The sequence below is a fragment of the Lepidochelys olivacea genome, assembly GCF_965140295.1.
Source record: "Lepidochelys olivacea isolate rLepOli2 genome assembly, chromosome: 1".
In the NCBI taxonomy this organism is placed as follows: domain Eukaryota; kingdom Metazoa; phylum Chordata; order Testudines; family Cheloniidae; genus Lepidochelys; species Lepidochelys olivacea.
The window spans coordinates 280257663-280281516 of NC_140411.1; the positions used below are offsets into that span (position 1 = coordinate 280257663).

General features: G+C 42.7%; 1 protein-coding gene across 3 annotated transcripts in view; it reads right to left on the minus strand.

The window, feature by feature from the left end:
• ACSS3 (acyl-CoA synthetase short chain family member 3) overlaps positions 1 to 23854 on the minus strand; it is a 130603-nt gene that overhangs the window by 24048 nt on the left and 82701 nt on the right. Inside the window, exons 10-14 of one of the 3 annotated variants that reach the window (XM_084617371.1) lie at positions 11431 to 11526; positions 3875 to 3938; positions 2863 to 2951; positions 2384 to 2455; positions 1165 to 1810 (exon numbers count right to left, since the gene is read on the minus strand). In XM_084617371.1, coding sequence (XP_084473497.1) covers positions 1281 to 1810; positions 2384 to 2455; positions 2863 to 2951; positions 3875 to 3938; positions 11431 to 11526 — 851 coding nt within the window. In that variant the 3' untranslated portion in view covers positions 1165 to 1280. Of the gene's footprint in view, positions 1 to 1164; positions 1811 to 2383; positions 2456 to 2862; positions 2952 to 3874; positions 3939 to 11430; positions 11527 to 23854 lie in introns of those variants that run through there. The other 2 variants (XM_084617372.1, XM_084617373.1) reach the window with 2 other exon arrangements.

Here is a 23854-nt window from a genome sequence, read left to right on the forward strand (position 1 = left end):
GTTGCGGGTCTGGGACGATTCCCAGTGGTTGCGAAACTTTTGCATGCGTAAGGGCACTTTTATGGAACTTTGTGACTTGCTTTCCCCTGCCCTGAGGCACAAGAATACCAAGATGAAAGCAGCCCTCACAGTTGAGAAGCGAGTGGCGATAGCCCTGTGGAAGCTTGCAATGCCAGACAGCTATCGGTCAGTCGGGAATCAATTTGGAGTGGGCAAATCTACTGTGGGGGCTGCTGTGATGCAAGTAGGCAACACAATCAAAGATCTGCTGATATCAAGGGTAGTGACCCTGGGAAATGTGCAGGTCATAGTGGATGGCTTTGCTGCAATGGGATTCCCTAACTGTGGTGGGGCCATAGACGGAACCCATGTCCCTATCTTGGCACCGGAGCACCAAGCCGCCGAGTACATAAACCGCAAGGGGTACTTTTCAATAGTGCTGCAAGCACTGGTGGATCACAAGGGACGTTTCACCAACATCAACGTGGGATGGCCAGGAAAGGTACATGACGCTCGCATCTTCAGGAACTCTGGACTGTTTCAAAAGCTGCAAGAAGGGACTTTATTCCCAGACCAGAAAATAACCGTTGGGGACGTTGAAATGCCTATATGTATCCTTGGGGACCCAGCCTACCCCTTAATGCCATGGCTCATGAAGCCGTACACAGGCAGCCTGGACAGTAGTCAGGAGCTGTTCAACTACAGGCTGAGCAAGTGCAGAATGGGGGCAGAATGTGCATTTGGACGTTTAAAGGTGCGCTGGCGCAGTTTACTGACTCGCTTAGACCTCAGCGAAACCAATATTCCCACTGTTATTACTGCTTGCTGTGCGCTCCACAATATCTGTGAGAGTAAGGGGGAGACATTTATGATGGGGTGGGAGGTTGAGGCAAATTGCCTGGCTGCTGGTTTTGCACAGCCAGACACCAGGGCGGTTAGAAGAGCACAGGAGGGCGCGGTGCGCATCAGAGAAGCTTTGAAAACCAGTTTCATGACTGGCCAGGCTACGGTGTGAAAGTTCTGTTTGTTTCTCCATGATGAAACCCATCGCCCCTTGGTTCACTCTACTTCCCTGTAAGCTAACCACCCTCCCCTCCTCCCTTCGATCAACGCTGTCAGAGGCAATAAAGTCATTGTTGCTTCACATTCATGCATTCTTTATTCATTCATCACACAAATAGGGGGATAACTACTAAGGTAGCCCGGGAGGGGTGGTGAAGAGAAGCAGCAGGAGGGGTGATGGAGGAGGGAAGGACAAGGCCACACAGCACTTTAAAAGTTTAAAACTTTAAAAACTTATTGAATGCCAGCCTTCTGTTGCTTGGGCAATCCTCTGGGGTGGAGTGGTTGGGTGGCCAGAGGCCCCCCCACCGCGTTCTTGGGCGTCTGGGTGAGGAGGCTATGGAACTTGGGAAGGAGGGCGGTTGGTTACACAGGGGCTGTAGCGGCGGTCTGTGCTCCTGCTGCCTTTCCTGCAGCTCAACCATATGCTGGAGCATATTGGTTTGATCCTCCAGCAGCCTCAGCATTGAATCCTGCCTCCTCTCATCACGCTGCTGCCACATTTGAGCTTCAGCCCTCTCTTCAGCCCGCCACTTACTCTCTTCAGCGCGCCACCTCTCCTCCCAGTCATATTGTGCTTTCCTGCACTCTGACATTGTCTGCCTCCACGCAGTAGTCTGTGCCATGTCAGTGTGGGAGGACACAATGAGCTCAGAGAACATTTCATCACGAGTGCGTTTTTTTCGCCTTCTAATCTTCACTAGCCTCTGGGAAGGAGAAGATCCTGTGATCATTGAAACACATGCAGCTGGTGGAGAAAAAAAAAAAAGAGGCAGTAGTATTTAAAAAGACACATTTTCTAGAACAATGGCTACACTCTTTCATGGTAAACCTTGCTGTTAACATTACATACACAGCACATGTGCTTTCATTCCAAGGTCGCATTTTGCCTCCCCCCAGCACGTGGCTAGCCCCTCACAAGCTAACAGCAGGGAACATTTCTGTTCAGCCACAGGCAAACAGCCCAGCAGGAACGGGCACCTCTGCATGTCCCCTTAAGAAAAGCACCCTATTTCAACCAGGTGACCATGAATGATATCACTCTCCTGAGGATAACACAGAGAGATAAAGAACGGATATTGTTTGAATGCCAGCAAACATACACTGCAATGCTTTGTTATACAATGATTCCCGAGTACGTGTTACTGGCCTGGTTTGGTAAAGTGTCCTACCATGGTGGGTGGAATAAGGCTGCCCTCCCCAGAAACCTTTTGCAAAGGCTTTGGGAGTACATCCAGGAGAGCTGCAAATGCCAGGGCAAATTAATCATTAAACATGCTTGCTTTTAAACCATGTATAGTATTTTAAAAGGTACACTCACCAGAGGTCCCTTCTCCGCCTGGCAGGTCCGGGGGGGACTGCCTCCAGATCCAGGGCAAGAAACAGTTCCTGGCTGTCGGGAAAACCGGTTTCTCTGCTTGCTTGCTGTGAGCTATCTACATCTTCACCATCATCATCTTCCTTGTCCCCAAAACCTGCTTCTGTGTTGCCTCCATCTCCATTGAAGGAGTCAAACAACACGGCTGGGGTCATGGTGGCTGAACCCCCTAAAATGGCATGCAGCTCATCATAGAAGCAGCATGTTTGGGGCTCTAACCCAGAGTGGCCATTTGCCTCTCTGGGTTTCTGGTAGGCTTGCCTCAGCTCCTTAAGTTTCATGCGGCATTGCTTTGGGTCCCTGTTATGGCCTCTGTCCTTCATGCCCTGGGAGATTTTGACAAATGTTTTGGCATTACGAAAACTGCAAAGGAGTTCTGATAGCACGGATTCCTCTCCCCATACAGCGATCAGATCCCATACCTCCCGTTCGGTCCATGCTGGAGCTCTTTTGCGATTCTGGGACTCCATCATGGTCACCTCTGCTGATGAGCTCTGGCCAGCGTGGCAAGCTGCAGGTGACCATGCAAACAGGAAATTAAAATTCAAAAGTTCGCGGGCCTTTTCCTGTCTACCTGGCCAGTGCATTTAAGTTGAGAGTGCTGTCCAGAGCGGTCACAATAGCGCACTCTAGGATAGCTCCCGGAGGCCAATACCATCTAATTGCATCCACTGTACCCCAAATTCAACCCGGCAAGGCCGATTTAAGCGCTAATCTACTTGTCAGAGGTGGATTAAGGAAATCGATTTTAAGAGCCCTTTAAGTCGAAAAAAAGGGCTTCACCGTGTGGACGGGTGCAGGTTTATATCGATTTAACGCTGCTAAATTCGACCTAAACTCCTAGTGTAGACCAGGGCTAAGTAACCTTTTCCATACAAACCACACTTTCAGATAACAGAAGGGCTCTTGCTTTAGTAGGATGAGGAAACAATCATTCTAAACCTAACAATTTGCAAATGTTGCTTTAGGTTGAGCCAGCTAGACAATGAAGCAGCAAGCAGTCATTGCTTTATCCTTCTAGAAATCAAGCATGTAATTCTGTGATGCTGAAGACCTCCACGGAATCAGGAGGAAGTCGGAGACATGGCAGTGTTCTCTTGCATCACAGGAATTAGACTTGTTCTTATGCTGGCAAATAAGAAACATGGCAAAGAAGGCTGCCATTAAGGGAAAAAAAGCAGTATAGAGGTTTTTTTTAAGCCTTTTGTACCAGGTGAGTTGAGTGCTCCCATATTAGTGTTGCAGGGTAAAGTGAGAGATTCCTAAAAATCAACATCAGAGACAGCCATGCTCTTCTACTCTCATCTTCCTTACTTTATGTGCCACTGCTATTTAGGTCTTTCCCAAAAAATAATAGTTTGCCCTTCTCAACAGTTTTCATGGAAGGCAGCTCCCCTTAATTATAAGACACCTTGTAAGTTTTGACTTGCTTACTTTACCACAATATTTCCTAAAGTCTTGGCCTTCACTGGTTGCTTGTTGTCATCCAGAACCATCACTGCAAAGTAAAGAAAGAGATCATTTTTTCCCTTGCAAATGGTACTTTTCAGATAGACAAGGACAATTTCTAAAAAGCTTGTCTACCTGGGGAGTTAGTGCAAGGCAAGCCAGGGTGAGAATCTACAATGCACTAACCGGCGAGGTAGACCCTGATACAGAGCACTATGGAACATCTAGTGTGCAGTAACAGAGTCTACACAGGAAGCTAGTACGTAGTAGATTCATACCCTGGCTTGCAGCACACTAATTCACTCAGTCTATAAACCTTAATTTGATGAATGCCCACTTATGTCACACTCAGTTTCGAGCAGGAACAGACAACAAAAGGAATTATAGAATTTCTGGGTACCAAAATAGAGGAGTTAAAGATTGCTATTAGCATCCCCACCACAAATACCCTACGCCTTAAACTAACGACACACAAACTGAGAGGGAGAAGCACCTGGTTTGAATGAAAAAGAACCAACCCCAAACTAAAAATTAAAAGAAAAAAAATCTCCAGACAGCGAAATCTGAATCTTCAGTTAAGAAAAGCCCTTTCAGAAGTAGGGCAGTGAGCCCACGAAAAAGAGCCCACAAGAAATATTAGTAAGTGATAACTAAGATTATTAGAGATTGACCTAAAACTCTCTGTTTTTCAAATGCACAAGATCTGTCTCTGATTTGTCAGACTCTGCATAGTGAAACCACCATCCCAACAGGGAAGGATTGTGTTTTTCATACTACAGAGAGGTGAGGTGAAGTGACTTCTGATTTGCCCAAACTCACACAGTGGCATAGCTGGGAACAGAATCCAGAGACCAACTCCAGTGCCCTTTTCAATGGTCCACACAACCTTTGTTACAATCTTCAGTAATTCGGTTATATTTCAATAGAGGACATTTAGGTTTCAATGGACAGAGCCTGGCACCTCCTCTTGGATACAGTCTTTATCTTGGAAATCTATTAGAATCAAATCCTTGCTGCCTGGGAACAAAGGAAGGATGACAAATAACTTGTTGTCCAGGGCTGTGGTACCCTTATCTGTACTAACTACTCAGAGGCATGGCTTATAATAGCTAGAGATACCTCATTAAGAATGGTTGATGCATGTGAACAGCAAGTGGAGGTAGGGAGGAGAGGCATAGTAAGCCTTTTAAATCATAAGCTTTTTGAGTGTGGCCAAGCAGAGGAGGTAACTAACAGATACGGCAATTTCCTGCAATATCCTTAAAAAACCTTATTGAATTAAGTTTATTTGGAGTCCATTATATTAAACACAAAGGTAATGTATTATTGTGAGCCCTGGGAAATGTTATGAACTTCAAAGGACAATGGGCCAGACAAGAAGGACTTTTGGACAGTGTCAAGTGGTTTGCCTGGGGAATCTCAAAGGGGAGGTTGAATGCAGCCTTTCGAAGCGATGCCATGAGGAGGAAATCATTGTCTACTGCTTACCCACTCCCAGAATCTGAAGATCAAAGATCCAAGATATCTAAAGAAAGGACTCACCATTTTATGGGGATGCTTGTTCTGAACTACAGGTGTTTTAACCACAGGAAAATCCCTTGGCGGGGTTTGAAGGACTGACTCCTACCAGTCTTTGCTGAAGTTGGGGTGATCTCTGTCAAGCTTATTAGCACGCATGTAGACTCTTTTATTGTTTTTAATATTTTCTCTGTAATGCTTTTCACTTGAATAAATGTGCTTGATTAGGAAGAGCTGTGCAGTAATTTATACGTATGGGCAATTATGATGTTTACGGCCTCTGAAAAGAAAGCAAAGAGTAAACGCTGGCCTATTTAGGCAGTCTGGCTTGCCAGGAATAACACAATGTAGGTAGGGAACTATGCAGCCTGGAAAACCCTGACCACGACTGGAGGGAACAAGATGTGGGTCTCTGCCCAAGAGAGGTGACAGCTGAGGAACAGGGAGCCTAAAAGTGGGTGCCCTTGCTGGAGCCCATAGGGGAATACAAGGTTGACCTGACCTGCAACAGTAACATCCAGCTAGGTCTATCCTGCTACAACAACCTTGTACAATATTGGACAATATGAAAGAAAGTTGAGGTGAGAGAGGAGATACCCACATCTGCCAACAGACCTCTGAAGTATCATTGGGCTTACCTAATACACAGACTCCAAGACTGCTGCAATTTGATCTTTGCTGTCTGAAACCACTCCTTCAGAAAGGACAGTGATTTTAACACCTGCATAGCCTGTCACAGACAATGGGTCAGAGGCTTGGCATCAGGACAGATACAGACCCAAGAATTCGAAGGGTTAATTAGACAGTCAAAAGGTAAGCTCAGAAAGGTTCTGGGAAGGATGAATAGGAACTCAGAAGTCATCCTGTGCCCTCTATTTGAGGGAGGGCAAGTTTGGGATGCTAACAAGAAGCTTCCATTCTCCTGGGCAATGACTACAAATTCTGTAAACACTATTTGTTTCTTGTACCTGTTCAAGTAACGTAAGAAAATCCATCAAGCTAGACTTGGAGAACTTGGACTCATATAGTAGAAGGAGATAGTCTTACTCATACCACAATTTCAACAACTTACTTTTTTTTTGATACATTAGAGTCCTCAGTTTAATATAATTTGTTTATCAAGGCGCTAACATCAGTTTTTCATATTAGATTTTGTTTCCTGAAAGCTATGTACTTAGGTTTCCAAGATTTTTAGATTTTTTTTTTAAAAGAACAGTAGTTTAGGGGTATTCCTGAATTACATGGCTACCAACCTATATTCAGGGTATTTACCGCCCTCAAATTCAGGACTTGCTGTATTTTGTCATAGAATCATAGAATATCAGGGTTGGAAGGGGCCCCTGAAGGTCATCTAGTCCTACCCCCTGCTCGAAGCAGGACCAATTCCCAGTTAAATCATCCCAGCCAGGGCTTTGTCAAGCCTGACCTTAAAAACCTCTAAGGAAGGAGATTCTACCACCTCCCTAGGTAACGCATTCCAGTGTTTCACCACCCTCTTAGTGAAAAAGTTTTTCCTAATATCCAATCTAAACCTCCCCCACTGCAACTTGAGACCATTACTCCTCGTTCTGTCATCTGCTACCATTGAGAACAGTCTAGAGCCATCCTCTTTGGAACCCCCTTTCAGGTAGTTGAAAGCAGCTATCAAATCCCCCCTCATTCTTCTCTTCTGCAGACTAAACAATCCCAGCTCCCTCAGCCTCTCCTCATAAGTCATGTGTTCTAGACCCCTAATCATTTTTGTTGCCCTTCGCTGGACTCTCTCCAATTTATCCACATCCTTCTTGTAGTGTGGGGCCCAAAACTTCACACAGTACTCCAGATGAGGCCTCACCAATGTCGAATAGAGGGGAACGATCACGTCCCTCGATCTGCTCGCTATGCCCCTACTTATACATCCCAAAATGCCATTGGCTTTCTTGGCAACAAGGGCACACTGCTGACCCATATCCAGCTTCTCGTCCACTGTCACCCCTAGGTCCTTTTCCGCAGAACTGCTGCCTAGCCATTCAGTCCCTAGTCTGTAGCTGTGCATTGGATTCTTCCATCCTAAGTGCAGGACCCTGCACTTATCCTTATTGAACCGCATCAGATTTCTTTTGGCCCAATCCTCCAATTTGTCTAGGTCCTTCTGTGTCCTATCCCTCCCCTCCAGCGTATCTACCACTCCTCCCAGTTTAGTATCATCCGCAAATTTGCTGAGAGTGCAATCCACACCATCCTCCAGATCATTTATGAAGATATTGAACAAAACCGGCCCCAGGACCGACCCTTGGGGCACTTTACTTGATACCGGCTGCCAACTAGACATGGAGCCATTGATCACTACCCGTTGAGCCCGACAATCTAGCCAGCTTTCTACCCACCTTATAGTGCATTCATCCAGCCCATACTTCCTTAACTTGCTGACAAGAATACTGTGGGAGACCGTGTCAAAAGCTTTGCTAAAGTCAAGATACAATACATCCACTGCTTTCCCTTCATCCACAGAACCAGTAATCTCATCATAAAAGGCAATTAGATTAGTCAGGCATGACCTTCCCTTGGTGAATCCATGCTGTCTTGGATCAATAACAAACAAACTTATAGACTAAGGGACCAATACCAAATAGCAGGTCAGATCTCAGAAAATGTCAGAGCTAGAAATGAATGAGGTATATTATTAAAAAATTAATTCAGGTTTTAAATTAGTTTTCCAGTAGTATGCAGCATTCATAGCCTGGCCTCGTCACCCAACACTGAATCTTGAATCGTTTACCCCAATGTAAAGCTGGAGTCACTTCACACAATTTACTTTACTCTGTATTTACAATGGTATAACAGGAAAGAATTTGGCCATTTGGGGGGAAAAGGCATTTCTTCCAATTTTACTTCCCCAAATCCAATTTAAATGTATCATGACTTCAGCAACCATTGTCCAGAGAACTACTAATGCAATTTTATACCATCAAAAAGCACACAGCCCATCTTTTAAATGGCATAAAACATTTATCTCAAACTAGTAGCTAAAGTAGCAGCAGCTAGAGTCATAACACAACTGAAGTGAGGAAAAGTGAGATAGTAATCAGAAGTGATTTCAAGGTCCTGTATTTCATTAATAGCAGGGTTACAGGATTTGTAAACTTTTCCAGTAAGTGGTCCTGAACCATTTGTTAGAAAGGAAATGTGACTGTTCCCTTACAGAATATACCTGAACGTGTGACCATTTTGTCGTCCATTTTAAAGTACAGTAGAACCTCAGAGTTATGAACATCTCAGAAATGGAGGTTGTTCACAACTCTGAACAAAACATTATGGTTGTTCTTTTAAAAGTTTACAACTGAATATTGACTTAATGCAGCTTTGAAACTTTCCTATGCAGAAGCAATATGCTGCTTTCCCTTTATTTTTTTTTAGTAGTTTACATTTAACGTAGTACTGTGCTGTATTTGGGTTTTTTTGGTTTTCTGGTTTGGGTCTCTGCTGCTGCCTGATTGCATACTTCCAGTTCCAAATGAGGTGTCTGGTTAACTGATCAGTTCGTAACTCTGATATTCGTAAGTCTGAGGTTCTACTGTAATTCCCTCTGATCCATTTAGAACAAAGCTTTTAAATACTCTAACATCAGGTTTTGCAGAGTTCATTTAAAATCTCTGTATATGTGCTTCCCACATATTCTTGCTAAGCCTGACTACCAGAGCTTTATGAACAGGTTTCATGCAATTAAATTCTGCAATTGTTCCCTGATTATTAGAGCTGTGGTCAAACTTTAAGCCTTTTCTCTAACTTCCTCTTTCATTCATTGTTTGTCTTCATACAATAACTACTAGTGCCAAAGTCTAGGGCAGCTGAAAAGGTTTTTTTTTTATGTTCATATTCACTTCCACTTGTTAGAAGAAAAGTCAGCCAACCGCTCCTTCCCAAGAATGTGAGCACTCCTCCTGTAGATGGCTTGACCTAAAAAAAAAATCTAATTATGTGTCCTTCTTGAAGTAATTCCTGAACACTCTGGGTCATAATCAGAGGTATAAATCCCATGTATAAAAATATTTTAGAATTCTTAATCTCATGGCTGCGCACTCTGCATGCAAACACCTTCCAAATAACAAAAGCTCTCACTTTTTATGCCCTATGCTGGTTCACAGCCTACAGTTTTGTACAGCTAGAAATAAAAATGCAACACAAGTACTGTTAGGATATAATGACAGGTTTCAGAGTAGCAGCCATAAAAAGAAAAGGAGTACTTGTGGCACCTTAGAGACTAACAAATTTATTAGAGCACAAGCTTTCATGAGCTATCTGATAAAGTGAGCTGTAGCTCACAAAAGTTTATGCTCTAATGAATTTGTTAGTCTCTAAGGTACCACAAGTACTCCTTTTCTTGTTAGGATATAGATATTCAGGCCTGCCTGTACAGGCCTATACTCTAAGAATTTAGGTGTATTCTTATCACTTAGCTAGTTACGGAGATATAAAAGAAAGAATCAAAATCACTGTCTGCCAGTGTAAAAGCCTTCTCTCACTGTGACAGTCTGAGGCCCTGTTCTTAGGCTAAGATCTTTGGCTAAGCAGGAGAAGCAGCCATAAGCTATTGGGCTGTTAGGAATACAATCCTGTCCTGATAATGCCTATCACCTCCAGAGAAAGGGAAGTGCCTAGAAAATGTAAAAGGAAACTTAGTTTGATAGCATCCTGTCTGGCAAGAACTCACTTATCGATAGCTGGGATGTGAAATCCTCATTTCTGTGTTGTTCTATCATTGTAGTCCCCATTTCCCTATTGTTTGTCTGTATAATCTCTGTCTGGTTCTGTGATTGTTTCTGTCTGCTGTATAATTAATTTTGCTGCGTGTAAACTAATTAACGTGGTGGGATATAATTTGTTAAATAATCATGTTACAATATATTAGGATTGGTTAGTCAAATTTCAGGAAAATGATTGGTTAAGGTATAGCTAAGCAGAACTCAAGTTTTACTATATAGTCTGCAGTCAGTCAGGAAGTAAGGGGGGTGATGGGAACAGGGAATGGGGTGGGGAAATTGGAATCATGTTTTGCTAAGGGGGGGAATGGGAACAGGGACACAGGTAAGGCTCTGTGGTGTCAGAGCTGGGAAGGAGGACACTGTGGTAGGAAACTGGAATCATGCTTGCTTGAAGTTCACCCCAATAAACATTGAATTTTTTGTAAAATTTGGACTTCGGGTATTGTTGCTCTCTGTTCATGTTTGAAGCTCTGAGCATTTCATAATATCCATTGCTCGTTTGTATGCAGGCATTCCAAACCTTCAGACTCAACAGTACAATGACAACTGCAGTAGCCAATTCCTTGTGCACTTTCAAATCTCACTGTATGCCAGAGAAATTTTGGGTGCACAAGGAATGCGTCAGACTAACAACTGAAAGATGGAAAGGAATTTTTGCTAACAGGGCAGACTGCTAAGGATCTGACCTTGTGAGTTTTTGAGCACTTCCTGAAAAATTCAAGCATCTTCAAGGGATACAGGATAAATTAAAACCCACATGATTAAGTGGTTGCTGTAATTTTAATCGTACTGGATACTGGAGCCTGATTGTAAGAACTGATGCCTCTGCACCTGAAATGGGTCAAAAAGTTGCATGTGTGCATGTGAGAGAGAGAGAGAGAGAAAATGGCTTTAAGTCAATCCTGAGGGCACTGGGCTGGTTCCAGGGGGCAACATGGAATAGCATCAGGTCTGCGATAAACTGTGCCAATTGGTAACATACACAATTGGATCTCCTGGATGTGTCAGCTCTGAAATCATGTTTTCTTCCCCAGCCAAACTGGGGAGGAAGGAAAAATAAAGAAATGTTGGTGAGGAACTACTATGTTGACCCAACGTCACATGGACATTCACCCAGTTAAGTAGCCAGTTAAGCCAGAGAGGTGCAAAACTGATGGAGGAGAGGCCAATTTTGGCCCTAGATAACTGCAATCTTAAGGCCCGATCTTGTGAGGTGCTGAGCTCTCACTCAGAAGTGCAAGCAACCTCCTCTCCTTATTGATATACACTGCACACTCTTACCATTGTATCCTGGCACTGGTTTTCCTGCCTGTCCTGGTGGAGGAGTTGTTGAGTTTCCCAAACCAATGCAGGAAGCAGTAATTGCAGACCCAGTTTCTGTTATGTAATAGAAGGAAAATTTGTCAGTTAAGGCTTGTACTTAGTGACATTAAGTACTTAGTGGTGCCAAGCTTTGTTTCTAGTTCAGCACATCAAAAATACATTCCCAGATGAGCAATGAAAGAAAGATTCATATAGAATATGGAATGAATGCAAATTTTCACCACAGAAATCAGAGTGTACCAAAAGGCCACGTTTCCATTCAATAACAGATAATGAAAAAAAAAATCTGTATTGCACTAAGAAAAAAGGAACCTGGAGCTTATTCTGCTGTGGACCTAGGAGAGTCAGAGAACAATAAATTACACATTTGCAAGAAACCTATAGACGATAGGACTGCTACATAAGATTATTTTATATATGTATTTTAAGAGTTGTCCCATCAACCAGAATCAAGAGGAACAATCTCTAGAAAACACACCAGCCTTGTCTTATTATTATTCTTCCTCTCTGTTTAGACTGTCCTAGTGCTTTCTGTGTAAGGTGGTTGCACGTAGCTTTAGTAGGCCAAGCTGACCACACACACCGGCATTCCTCCATTTCACTCCATGAGCTCCCAGGGTGCCATCCTCCCATCCCCCTTTATTTCAGGGATTCCCTGTAACTTACCCCACCCACTCCCTCATGCCTGGGGCTCTATGTGTCCCCATCCCTCCCTCCCCTCCATGCAAATGGCTCTGTGAGCCCTCATCCCCCGTCCATGTCAGAAACTCTGTGATCCCCCCACCCATTTCCCCTCATGGCAGGGACTCTGTGTACACCCTCATTTCCCCTATACCAGGGTCCCCCAAATTACCTCCCACCATGGATTCGGTTTCATTCCCTCCCTTATACCAGTATTCTTCCATTCCAAGAGCTCCCATCCCTCATTTCCTTTTCCTCATCATTTTTATTTCCATCTTTGAGATAAGTAATTCAGGGTGTCAACATGTTAAACTACTGGAAGGATGAGCAGAAATAAGATGGGATGGGATATTGTTATACTGGAAGATATTAATGGGTGCCTTCAACCAGTTTGATTTATAGACAATTGTAGAGAAAGTGGAAGCTGCTGTTGTCCTAAACAGATGGCAGGGGTTCTATGTTCCCCATTTTCCTCCTTTCAGTTTTCCAATTTCCCTTGTATATCAGTACACTGATGCCTAGAATATTCCCTGGAATTGGTCAGATGTGGTATTTAAAATTTATGGTGTTACATACAGACAGAGGAATGCAGTTTTGCAAAGCCTTCGCAAGGTCAACAGAATTCTATTTTGGGGCTGAGAAATTCTATCCCTTGAGATGCTCAGAAAACAGACAAATGCAATATTTCCCAATTTCATAATGCTGGGCAGGAAGACCAGAGAGTAGTCTCATATGAAGCAATGGATCACTACTTTATCTGGAACTACTGCAAATAGTTCAGGAATATCTATTTTATAACTCCTGGGGTTTTCATGGAGATACCAGTTTGGGAACTATTTGCAGCTACACAGTGAAGAGGAAAGGAAAAATAAAGTAATATAAAAAAATGCCGTAGTAGTAGTATAAAGTAAGTATGACTGTGCTGCAGTCATGAGGTTCTAGATTAAAGCTAGCTCAGTTACAGTCACACAAGTTGCAATCAAATCCCATGTTTCAATGTAGACGTAACTTAAGTTTCTGAAGTTACTAGAAAGAAACTTCCTGGGAGTGCTGCGAGCAGGGGAGTCATTCATTCAGTATTGCCAGCCCCAAGCATTCAACAAATCATGAGTCAAACCCCCAAAAGCATGAGATTTGACAAGCAACACACTGAGGTGTTTTTTCTTTTTACTTGCTTTCTGGCTTGTGAATCTTTAGTGCTCAGATATTCAAGCTTATCTCCACACCCAGGATGGCTAGGAATTTACTTTCACTAAAATGAAAGCTGAGGTTCTGATGTGCTCATATAACTCCAGGGTCTGTGAGGAGGGTTAATGAAAATAATTACAATATTCACAATAAAACTGTGAGGGTTGTCTGTGTTTATAGGAGTATTGCTCTACAGCAGCCTTACTTCCTTCTGGAAGGAAGCTAAGTCTGTATTCTTGCTACAGAGGCTTTTCATGTTGGCAGATTCTTACAAGAGTTAACCAGTCAGTGGTGACAATACAGAAAATTTAATAGGGTCCTTATTCAGTCTACTGGCTTTACCAAGTACGCAGGGCCCAAAATGGGCTGGTGTGTAGTAGTTTTGGCCAGTGACACTGATGGCCTTACTGGAATTTCAACTCATCCATTTTTCAAGCTAAGCAAGCCAGTGCAGAACCAGACATGGCCCTTGAACTTGCCCAGCAAGAGAAGCATGCCAAGTTACGAAAAAAATCCCACCTTAAGGCAGCCAGTCTCAGATGATGGCTGCAGGAGGCAGATAAGAGCTACGCTTAGAAGAGCCACAGAGGTCACAGATAGAACAGGGGAAAGGCAGTGGACGCAGCTGCTGGCAGCTTGAACTGGAACCTCAGGGATCTCCAGTGGGAGGAGGCTGAAATTGGCCTGACCAGGAGCCTTGAGGGTTAAAGGGAAAGTAGAAAAGAGAAAAACAAATGGAGACAACTAACTGAGGGAGAAGAGATTGGGAGAAAGTAAGACTGAGGGTTGCACCTAGGCTGAGAGAAAAATCTGTGTGGGGGCGGGGCAGGCACAGATTCACAGTAGAAAACAGAAAGGGGGGAGAAAATGGTTCAGAGTTATAATGACAAAAGGAGGAAAGAAAGAGTAGAATAAATGATGTGTGAAAACTAGAAAAAACAATAAGGATACAGTTTCAGAGTAACAGCCATGTTAGTCTGTATTCGCAAAAAGAAAAGGAGTACTTGTGGCACCTTAGAGACTAACCAATTTATTTGAGCATAAGCTTTCGTGAGCTACAGCTCACTTCATCGGATGCATACTGTGGAAAATGAAGTGAAGTGAGCTGTAGCTCACGAAAGCTTATGCTCAAATAAATTCCACAGTATGCATCCGATGAAGTGAGCTGTAGCTCACGAAAGCTTATGCTCAAATAAATTGGCTAGTCTCTAAGGTGCCACAAGTACTCCTTTTCTTTTTAAGGATACAGTGTTGCTGTACCTCTGAGCCATAGATTAGATAAAAAAGTGAGGGTTATGGCAAAGATTAATAACATCACAATATGGGCCTATTTCCTTCAGAGAGAGAGAGAGACTCTTATTTTGCAGGCAGAAAAAGGGCAAGGGGTTCCTGCTTCCCTATGATGTAAAAGAAAGGAGCCGCGTCCCATTTAACAACACGTGTGAGGATATTTGCCAGGGTTCTCTTGTAGTAGAAGCAGGGAGGCAGTAGCAGAAGGTAACGGAGCTACAGAAACAGAAACCCTGAAAGATGTTATTCAGCAGGTTTGAAACTGAATTTTCCCCAAAACACTGATATCGGGCTATTATGGACCCTGACCTTTTCTTCCCCATTCATTTTTTTTAAACAGAATAAAGTTATAATGAAAATGAAGGGCAGATACACTTAAATACACCAAATTTCTACATAGTCTGCATTTCCATGGGGTGGGGGGGGGAAGGAATCAGAAAGCAAGGGGGAGGGGAGAATCTTCCAGCTGATTGCAGGAGTTGCAGGGAGGAGGCTGCCAAACCTACTGCAACAGGTCTGTTGAGAAAGGACTGGTCTACACTACTAAATTATGCCAGCATAACCATGTCATGTAGGAGTGTGAAAAAATTCACACCTTCTAGGCCAGTAGTGGGCCTGCGAACAGTCAATGTAAACAAAAAGAAAAGGAGGCCTTGTGGCACCTTCGAGACTAACCAATTTATTTGAGCATGAGCTGTAGCTCACGAAAGCTTATGCTCAAATAAATTGGTTAGTCTCTCAGGTGCCACAAGTACTCCTTTTCTTTTTGCGAATACAGACTAACATGGCTGCTACTTTGAAACCTGTCAATGTAAACATTGTCTCGCAGCCCGCCAGCAGATTACCCTGATGGGCCACAGGTTGCCCGCCACTGCTGTAGGCAGTCTAGCTATGCCAGCGGAATGGAGTAGTGTAGAGGCAACTAGGCCCACCGAAGAGCCTGCTTAGCTAAAATCATTCAGGGTTGATGTGCTGCTACTGCAGCGGCAGAACTCCTTCAGTCAGCACGAGCACTGTCTACACTAGCAGTCTATGCCAGCATAGCTTTACTGAAATAGACTCTTGCAGTGCAGACATGGCCAAAAGTGGTATGTGGCTTTGGCTTTGAGATCAGAGCTGAGAAGAGGAAATCATAGGCTACAGTCAGTCTCCTTTCAGATGACCTGGACTGATCATTTGTTTGTGGACATCACTTGTCAGTGTATTTAAAATTTAAACTTCTGACAAGCTGATGCCCAACTACCTGCTGCTGCAGTAGGTGGTACTGAGGAAAAAGCTCCCCTTCCAAACACCACTCTTCAGCCTGTTAACATTCTCCCTGTGAGGTCCTCCAGCTTATCCTCTCTGCTTCAGTATACTCCGAACAACTGCTACTGTATACAGTTCCTTTCTCTCGTGCCTCCTGTTCCCTTAGATGAGGTCACATTCACTGCTGAGGAGTCAGGTGCAACTCCATTAACTTCAGCTTAGACCAGTGATGGATATAGGCCCAGGCACCAAACAAATGTGTGTGTGGGGGGGAGATGACACAGGAGGAAAGTAGGAGGATAGCCATAGGCAGCTAGGAACTTAGGGCTGGGAAATCCAGGGCCCCAGACAGTATCCCACCCTTATAACACAACAGCCATCACAAATCTCCTTTTAGGGCAACCTGGGCCTCCTCCATTCCCCCGCATCTTCAGGAAACCTGGGGTTTGTTCCAGAAGAGAGGATTCAGCATTTACCCACCTAAGCAAAGGACTTTGTGAGAGTCAGATTAGCTCTGCTGACATCATCCCAATGCAGCCAAGAGAGCCACAAACATAATGACCCCTGCTATGATAATGGTGGAAAACCTCCCCACACCCATGTTGGATTCCCAAATCAGGGAGGACATGTAGGACTGATCTAGGTTGCAGGAAGAATATACTCAGTGTCAGGTCTGGGACTGGGAAGCGGGGAAGAGTCTGGTCATGGAGATTCTGGAAAATTCTTGATTTTAGAACTTATTTTGTCTTTATTCTACTCCTAGAAGTTGGCATGAGACTGCTAAACTCAGTTCACATGGGCTGCAAAGTAGCTGTGTCACTGAAAATTGTTATGGTATCTATCAACCTAAGCCACATTTGAACTTGTAACAATCAGACATCGCCAAAAGGCTGAATGTCTCATTATGAGTTTTATGAAACCATCCAATACATGACTTTATCGCTGTTTTAATGCAATGTTCTGGATGTGACAGTTTGTAATTCAGCAAACCAATTTATATTTCTTACTCACAACACTGTCAAGTACAGAAATATTAATAAATTCTACCATTAGTATCATTGTAGACAGCAGTTTGTGAACTCCAGCCAATTTCTGTTTATACACAAGTTGACAGGAATAGGGAATGCCTTTGACAAGGCAAATTACTACAGCTGCAAAGCAATGATTCTGTCAAAAAAATGGAATGAGCATAGAACATTACAGTAACCTAATCCACAGATATGATTAGTGTGCACTAGGAACTGACATAAATTTGTCACTGCAGTCCTCCTGTTCAAAGGTCTTGGAGAGAGGGGAGATTTGTGAAGTTTTCAAGGATAAGTTAGGATCCACTTGGTGCTTTTTATGCACTATCTACAGAACTAACAATGTGAACTAAAAGTGAACCATGCTATTATATTGATTTATATTTCTGCACTTACTTGCTACACAATAAAAAATATAAAAAGACTGAACTGTGTTCCATCTCTTCTAAATAAGGAATATATATTTCTAATACAGAAAATATGCAATTTCAGTAGCAGCTACTTTGTGATACTGTCTTGATAGTTACAACCATGAATGTAACATTTTTAGTATCTACCCTACCACAGAGTCAAATGCTGGTCCCTGATGTGCATACATGGTTCACATGAGACAGTGGGAACCTAACAAACAGCCCTGTATCTTGGCCCAATTAGCCCTGTATCCTGTCTTTCAACAGTGGCCAGTGCCAAAGGGAATGAAGACAACAGCAAGTTTGCACATGACACTAAACTGGGAGGAGAGGTAGATAAGCTGGGATAGGATACAGAGGGACCTAGACAGATTAGAGGATTGGGCCAAAAGAAATCTGATGAGGTTCAACAAGGACAAGTGCAGAGTCCTGCACTTAGGATGGAAGAATCCCATGCACTGCTACAGACTAGGGACCGAATGGCTAGGCAGCAGTTCTGCAGAAAAGGACCTAAGGGTTACAGTGGACGAGAAGCTGGATATGAGTCAACAGTGTGCCCTTGTTGCCAAGAAGGCCAATGGCATTTGGGGCTGTATAAGTAGGGACATTGCCAGCAGATCAAGGGACGTGATCATTCCCCTCTATTCGACATTGGTGAGGCCTCACCTGGAGTACTGTGTCCAGTTTTGGGCCCCACACTTCAAGAAGGATGTGGATAAATTGGAGAGAGTCCGGCGAAGGGCAACAAAAATGATTAGGGGACTGGAACACATGAGTTATGAGGAGAGGCTGAGGGAGCTGGGATTGTTTATCCTGCAGAAGAGAAGAATGAGGGGGGATTTGGTAGGTGCTTTCAACTACCTGAAAGGGGGTTCCAAAGAGGATGGATTTAGACTGTTCTCAGTGGTACCAGATGACAGAGCAAGGAATAATGGTCTCAAGTTGCAGCGCGGGAGGTTTAGATTTGATATTAGGAAAAACTTTTTCACCAGGAGGGTGGTGAAGCACTGGAATGTGTTACCTAGGGAGATGGTGGAATCTCCTTCCTTTGAGGTTTTTAAGATCAGGCTTCACAAAGCTCTGCTGGGATGATTTAGTTGGGGATTGGTTCTGCTTTGTGCAGGGGGTTGGACTATATGACCTCCTGAGGTCCCTTCCAACCCTGATATTCTATGATTCTAAGGCAACTATTATCCAGTCCCAGCTTCTAGAAGTCAGAGGTTTAAAAAGACAGACCATGAGGCTGTTTTCCTTGACTATTTTGGCTAATAGCCTTTGATGGATCTAACCCCCATAAACCTATCTACTTTTTTGAACCCAGTTATACTTTTGGCCTTCACAACATCCCCTCGCAACTAGTTTCATGGATTGCCTATATATTGTGTAAAGAACTTTCTTTGTGTTTGTTTTAAACTTGCTGGCTATTAAATTAATTGGGTGACATCTGGTTCTTGTGTTATGTTAAGGGATAAACAACACGTCTGTATTCACTGTCTCGACATCATTCATGATTGTACACCCCTATAACCTCCCCCCTTAATTATATCTTTCCTAAAATGAATAGCCCCAGTCTTTTTAATCTCTCCTCATGAGGAAGCTGTTTCATACCCCTCATCATTTTTGTTATCTTTCTCTGCACCTTTTCCAATTCTAACATATATTTTTTGAGATGGAACAACCAGATCTCCACACAGTATTCAAGGTGTGGGCGTAACATGCATTTATATAGTGATATTGCAATAGTTACAGTCTTATTATCTATCCCTTTCCTAATGGTACCTCACATTATTAGCTTTTTTGACGGCTGCCGCACATTGAGATGTTTTCAGAGAATTATCCACAGTGACTCCAAGATCTCTTTCTTGAGTGGTAGCAGCTGATTTAGACCCCATCATTTTGTATGTGTAACTGAGATTATTTTTTCCAATATACATAACTTTTGTATTCATCAACATTGAATTACACCTGTCATTTTTTTGCCCTCTCACACAATTTTGTGAGATATCTTTGTCACTTCTCACAGTCAGCTTTGGACTTATCTTGACTACTGTTGATTCATTTGCAAATGTTGCTACCTCACAGTTTACCCCTTTTTCCAGAGAACTGATGAATATAGTGAATGGCACAGGTTCCAATACAGATCCTTGGGCAATCTCAGTATTTACCACTTTCCACTGTTCCTTTATTCCTACTCTTTGTTTCCTTTTAACCAGTTATTGATCCATGAGAGGACTTTCCCTCTTATCCCATGATTGCCTACTTTCCTTATGAGCTTTTCGTGAGGGACCTTGTCAAAGGCTTTCTGAAAGTACACTATACCCAATGGATCGCTCTTGTCCACATGCTTGGTGACATTCTTAAAGAATTCTAATACATTGGGGAGGCATGATTTCCCTTTACAAAAACTGTACTGACTCTTTCCCACCATATTGTGTTCATGTCTGTGATAATTCTGTTCTTTATTATAATTTCAACCAATTTGCCTTGTACTAAAATTAGGGTTACTGGCCTATATAATTGCCAGGATCACCTCTGTAGGCTTTAAAAAAAAAAAACATCAGTGTTACATTAGCTATCCTCATTAGCTATTAGTCATCTACTACAGAGGCTGATTTAAGTGACAGGTTACATACCACAGTTTGTAGTTCTGTAATTTCATATTTGAGTTTCTTCAGAATTCTTAAGTGAATACCATCTGATCCTAGGGACTTATTACAGTTTAATTTATCAATCTGTTCCAAAACCAATTTTTTCACATAACGTAAAGTCAACCTGTGGAACTCCTTGCCAGAGGATGTTGTGAAGGCCAAGACTATAACAGGGTTGAAAAAATAACTAGGTAAGTTCATGAAAGACATGTCCATCAATGGCTATTAGCCAGGATTGGCAGGGATGGTTTTCCTAGCCCCTGTTTGCCAGAAACTGGGAATGGGTGACAGGAGATGGATCACCTGTCTGTTCATTCCCTTTCAGGCACCTGGCATACTGGCGGACAGGATACTGGGCTAGACAGACCTTTGGTCTGACCCAGTATGGCCATTCTTACGTTAACCTCCTCTATTGACACTTCAATCTTGCACAGTTCCTCAGACCTGTCACCTAAAAGAATGGTTCAGGTGTGGGAATCTCCCTCACATCCTCTGCAGTGACAACCGATGCAAAGTATTCATGTAGAGCTTGTCTACGCTATCACTTTTGTCAGTACAACTTATGTCACACAGGAGTGTGAAAAAACACACCCCTGTACAACGTAAGTTACACCAATGGAAGCACCGGGGTGGACAGCGCTATGTCAGTGGGAGATCTTCTCCTGCCAACATAACTACCGCTGCTCATGGAGGAGGTTTTATTATGTGAAAAGGAGAGCGCTCTCACATCGGCATAGAGAGGCTACATGAGCGACCTTACACAGCACAGCTGCATTGGTACAGCTGTGCCACTGTTAGTTCACTAGCGTAGACATGGCCTTAGCTTCCCCATAACAGTTTTCTCTTCCTTCAGTGCTCCTTTAGCACCTTGACTGCACTGTGGCCCCACTGATTGTTTGGCAGGCTTCCTGCATCGGATGCACTTTAAAAAAAAAATTGCTGTTTGTATGTTTTGTTGGTTGCTCTTCAAATTCTTTTTTGACCTGCCTTATTATGCTTTTACACTTGCCAGAATTTATGTTTCTTTTCATTTTCCTCTGTAGGGTTTGGCTTCCAATTTTTAAAGGATGCCTTTCTCCCCTGTAAACACCTCTTTTACTCTGCTGTTTAGTCATAGTGGGAGTTTTTTGCAGTTTTCAAATAGTTTCCATGCAGCTTGCAGGCATTTCAGTTGTGAAAGGGGAGGGAAAATTAGGGAAACAGTAACAAAGACATACATTCATATAGGTCATTTACTAACCTGTGACTAGCCACTTTACCACCAGGAAAACAGCTAGTGAACAATTACACTTAGGAAAAGTTATTTACAGTTTGGTGCCTACCACTGTGAGAAGTTCTTCATCCCATCCTCTGCCCCTCCTCACACTGCTCAGTGGGTCAGCAAATGAAGTAAAATTTACTGGCAAAGATTCAATTTTCTGAAAGGCTAAACTCCATCCTAGCATACTGAACAGGGTGTTGCCGCAAGGAAGACCAACAAGATTAAGTGCAGCAAGAGAGAAACAAACACAGAAGAATTTGGAGGAACATAACACCTTGAAAGATCCTTTTCCTGTCAGAAAGCCAGTCTGGAATTAAACACAATTTACTCATTAGACACTATTAAAGGAGGTGAGGTAAGGACATACTTTCATTCTTACCTCTGAATTTCTTTTCTATTTATGTTTCTTTGAACTATGATAATTGTGTCAAAGGCAATTTTATATTTAATTCCAGACTATTTATGAGATTTGGTATACACAGATCAAAGGATTTTGAAAGCTGCTAGTTATATCCTTTTTTCTCCACTTATGTCCTCTTATTTATTAGATATGCGAAGTGCCAACATGGTGCTAGGTGCCAATGGTCTGCCAAAATAGGATTACATCCACTACAAAGTCAGAAAGAGTAAGCAGCAAGATTCTGACCTTATAGGAAGAGTCACCATAAATACTACATTTTAGGCAATACTCAAGTTGATTGTTCATTTGATTTTAAATCATCTTTCTGATGGAGACTCCTTTCATTAGTTTGTCGTGATCTTTTTAAAATTTCTTTAAAAAGAAATATCATAAAGGTAGGACAAAGTTTTTCCAACATACACAGAATATCCAGCAGTGAGACTAAAACCCAACCAGAAAAAGATAGCCCTTTTCCCCTTTCTGCTCTGGTATCCTGTAGTCAGTGAAAGAGAGACTGCCATACACGAAGTGATTTTGTCTGAAGACAACCTGGAAAACTTTTGATAGTGAGAATTATTTGACTCTTGCCAAGTGGAGAGTCTGCATTCACCATGCTGCCCATTATTCAGAATGGATCTACTTGCCAGAGAAATAGAACAGAAATGTTGTCATCTTCAGGCTGGATTATGGCAATGCACTCTACTTTGGACTATGTTTGAAAGGCACCATGAAGTTTCAGCTATGTACAATGTGGATGACTGGCTTTTAAGTGGGTTAGGCTAAGAGGAGCACACAACTCTTGTGCTCCGCCCTGATTTCCTATCTATTTCCAGGTGCACTTCAAGGAGATGATTCTCTATAAACCAGCAAAGGAATAGGATAACTTGGTCACCTCAGTCCAGACTGTTGCAATGTACCTGCCCTAGTACTACCTTTAAAGAACCCTAGGAAGGTTCAGCTAGTGCAGAATGTGGCCACATGGCATTTAAGTAGCTTAGGTTGACATGACACCAGATCTCTATGCTAAGGCTCTACCAGGGCTCCACACTGTTTTTTACCCTACCTTGAGTCTACAAAGAAAAGTGAAAAACCTTTACAGAAGCACAGCATTAGGCTCATGAACAGAAGTTTTGCTCATTCCAAGTTTTTTCCCACACAAAACTGAAACTTTTAGAGTAACAGCCGTGTTAGTCTGTATTCGCAAAAAGAAAAGGAGTACTTGTGGCACCTTAGAGACTAACCAATTTTTTTGAGCATGAGCTTTCGTGAGCTGCAGCTCACGAAAGCTCATGCTCAAAAAAATTGGTTAGTCTCTAAGGTGCCACAAGTACTCCTTTTCTTTTTGCAAAACTGAAACTGGAATTTGACCTGCCTTCATTGGGATGAACTGTATGTGACACCTTAAAAGGCACCCGATTTATTTGCAAAGATTATCCTGATTATCGCCATTCAGAAACTGAAACATAGAAATTTTAACCTATAAAACAAAGAAAAGATGCAGAGGAAAGGTGATGTATAACGTAGAATGGAAAAGAGGAAAGATACAAAACAAGAACGAGCAGAAACAACAAACAATGCAGGGGCTAAAGACAGAGAAACTGGAAAGTCTTCAGTACCAAAGAGATTCCTTGATACAAATACACTCTCACAGTACAGTCCAGTCCCCTGCACAAAGTCTGTGTGTAATATTCCTGCTGGCTATGGCCACATTTGCTGGTCATTGTCTACTCCTACTCAGAGCTCTGTAGTATCATTATTAATTTGTATCATGGTAGCATGCAGAGGTCTTAGTAAGAATCAGCTCCACCTCCCCCTTGTGCTAGTTGCTGTACAGTCACAGAGTAAATTGCTTAAAGTATAAAGTATTTTTATACATCCTAAAAAAATACTTAAAGATAAGACAGATGGGACAAAGGGATTGTGACATGACATAACCCATACGGGTGGCTGCCATTGTTTCCTTTATAAGAGTAAGGATGACCTTGAAGTTAAAGTGCTAAATTGGAACCTTCTGTCACAGATTCCCAGTGTGATCTTCAAGCCTTAGTTAAGATGAGGATACTATTACTTCCTCTTTCCCAATTTTGGTTCATCTAGTCTATTTAGTCCCATTAAGGAAAGCACTTAACTTATAAGCCCTGTGTTTAAATCTTACTGAAGTCAATCGGACTTAAGCACATGCTTAAGTGCTTTCCTGAACAGAGATGCTTTTCTGAATCAGAACCTCAGAT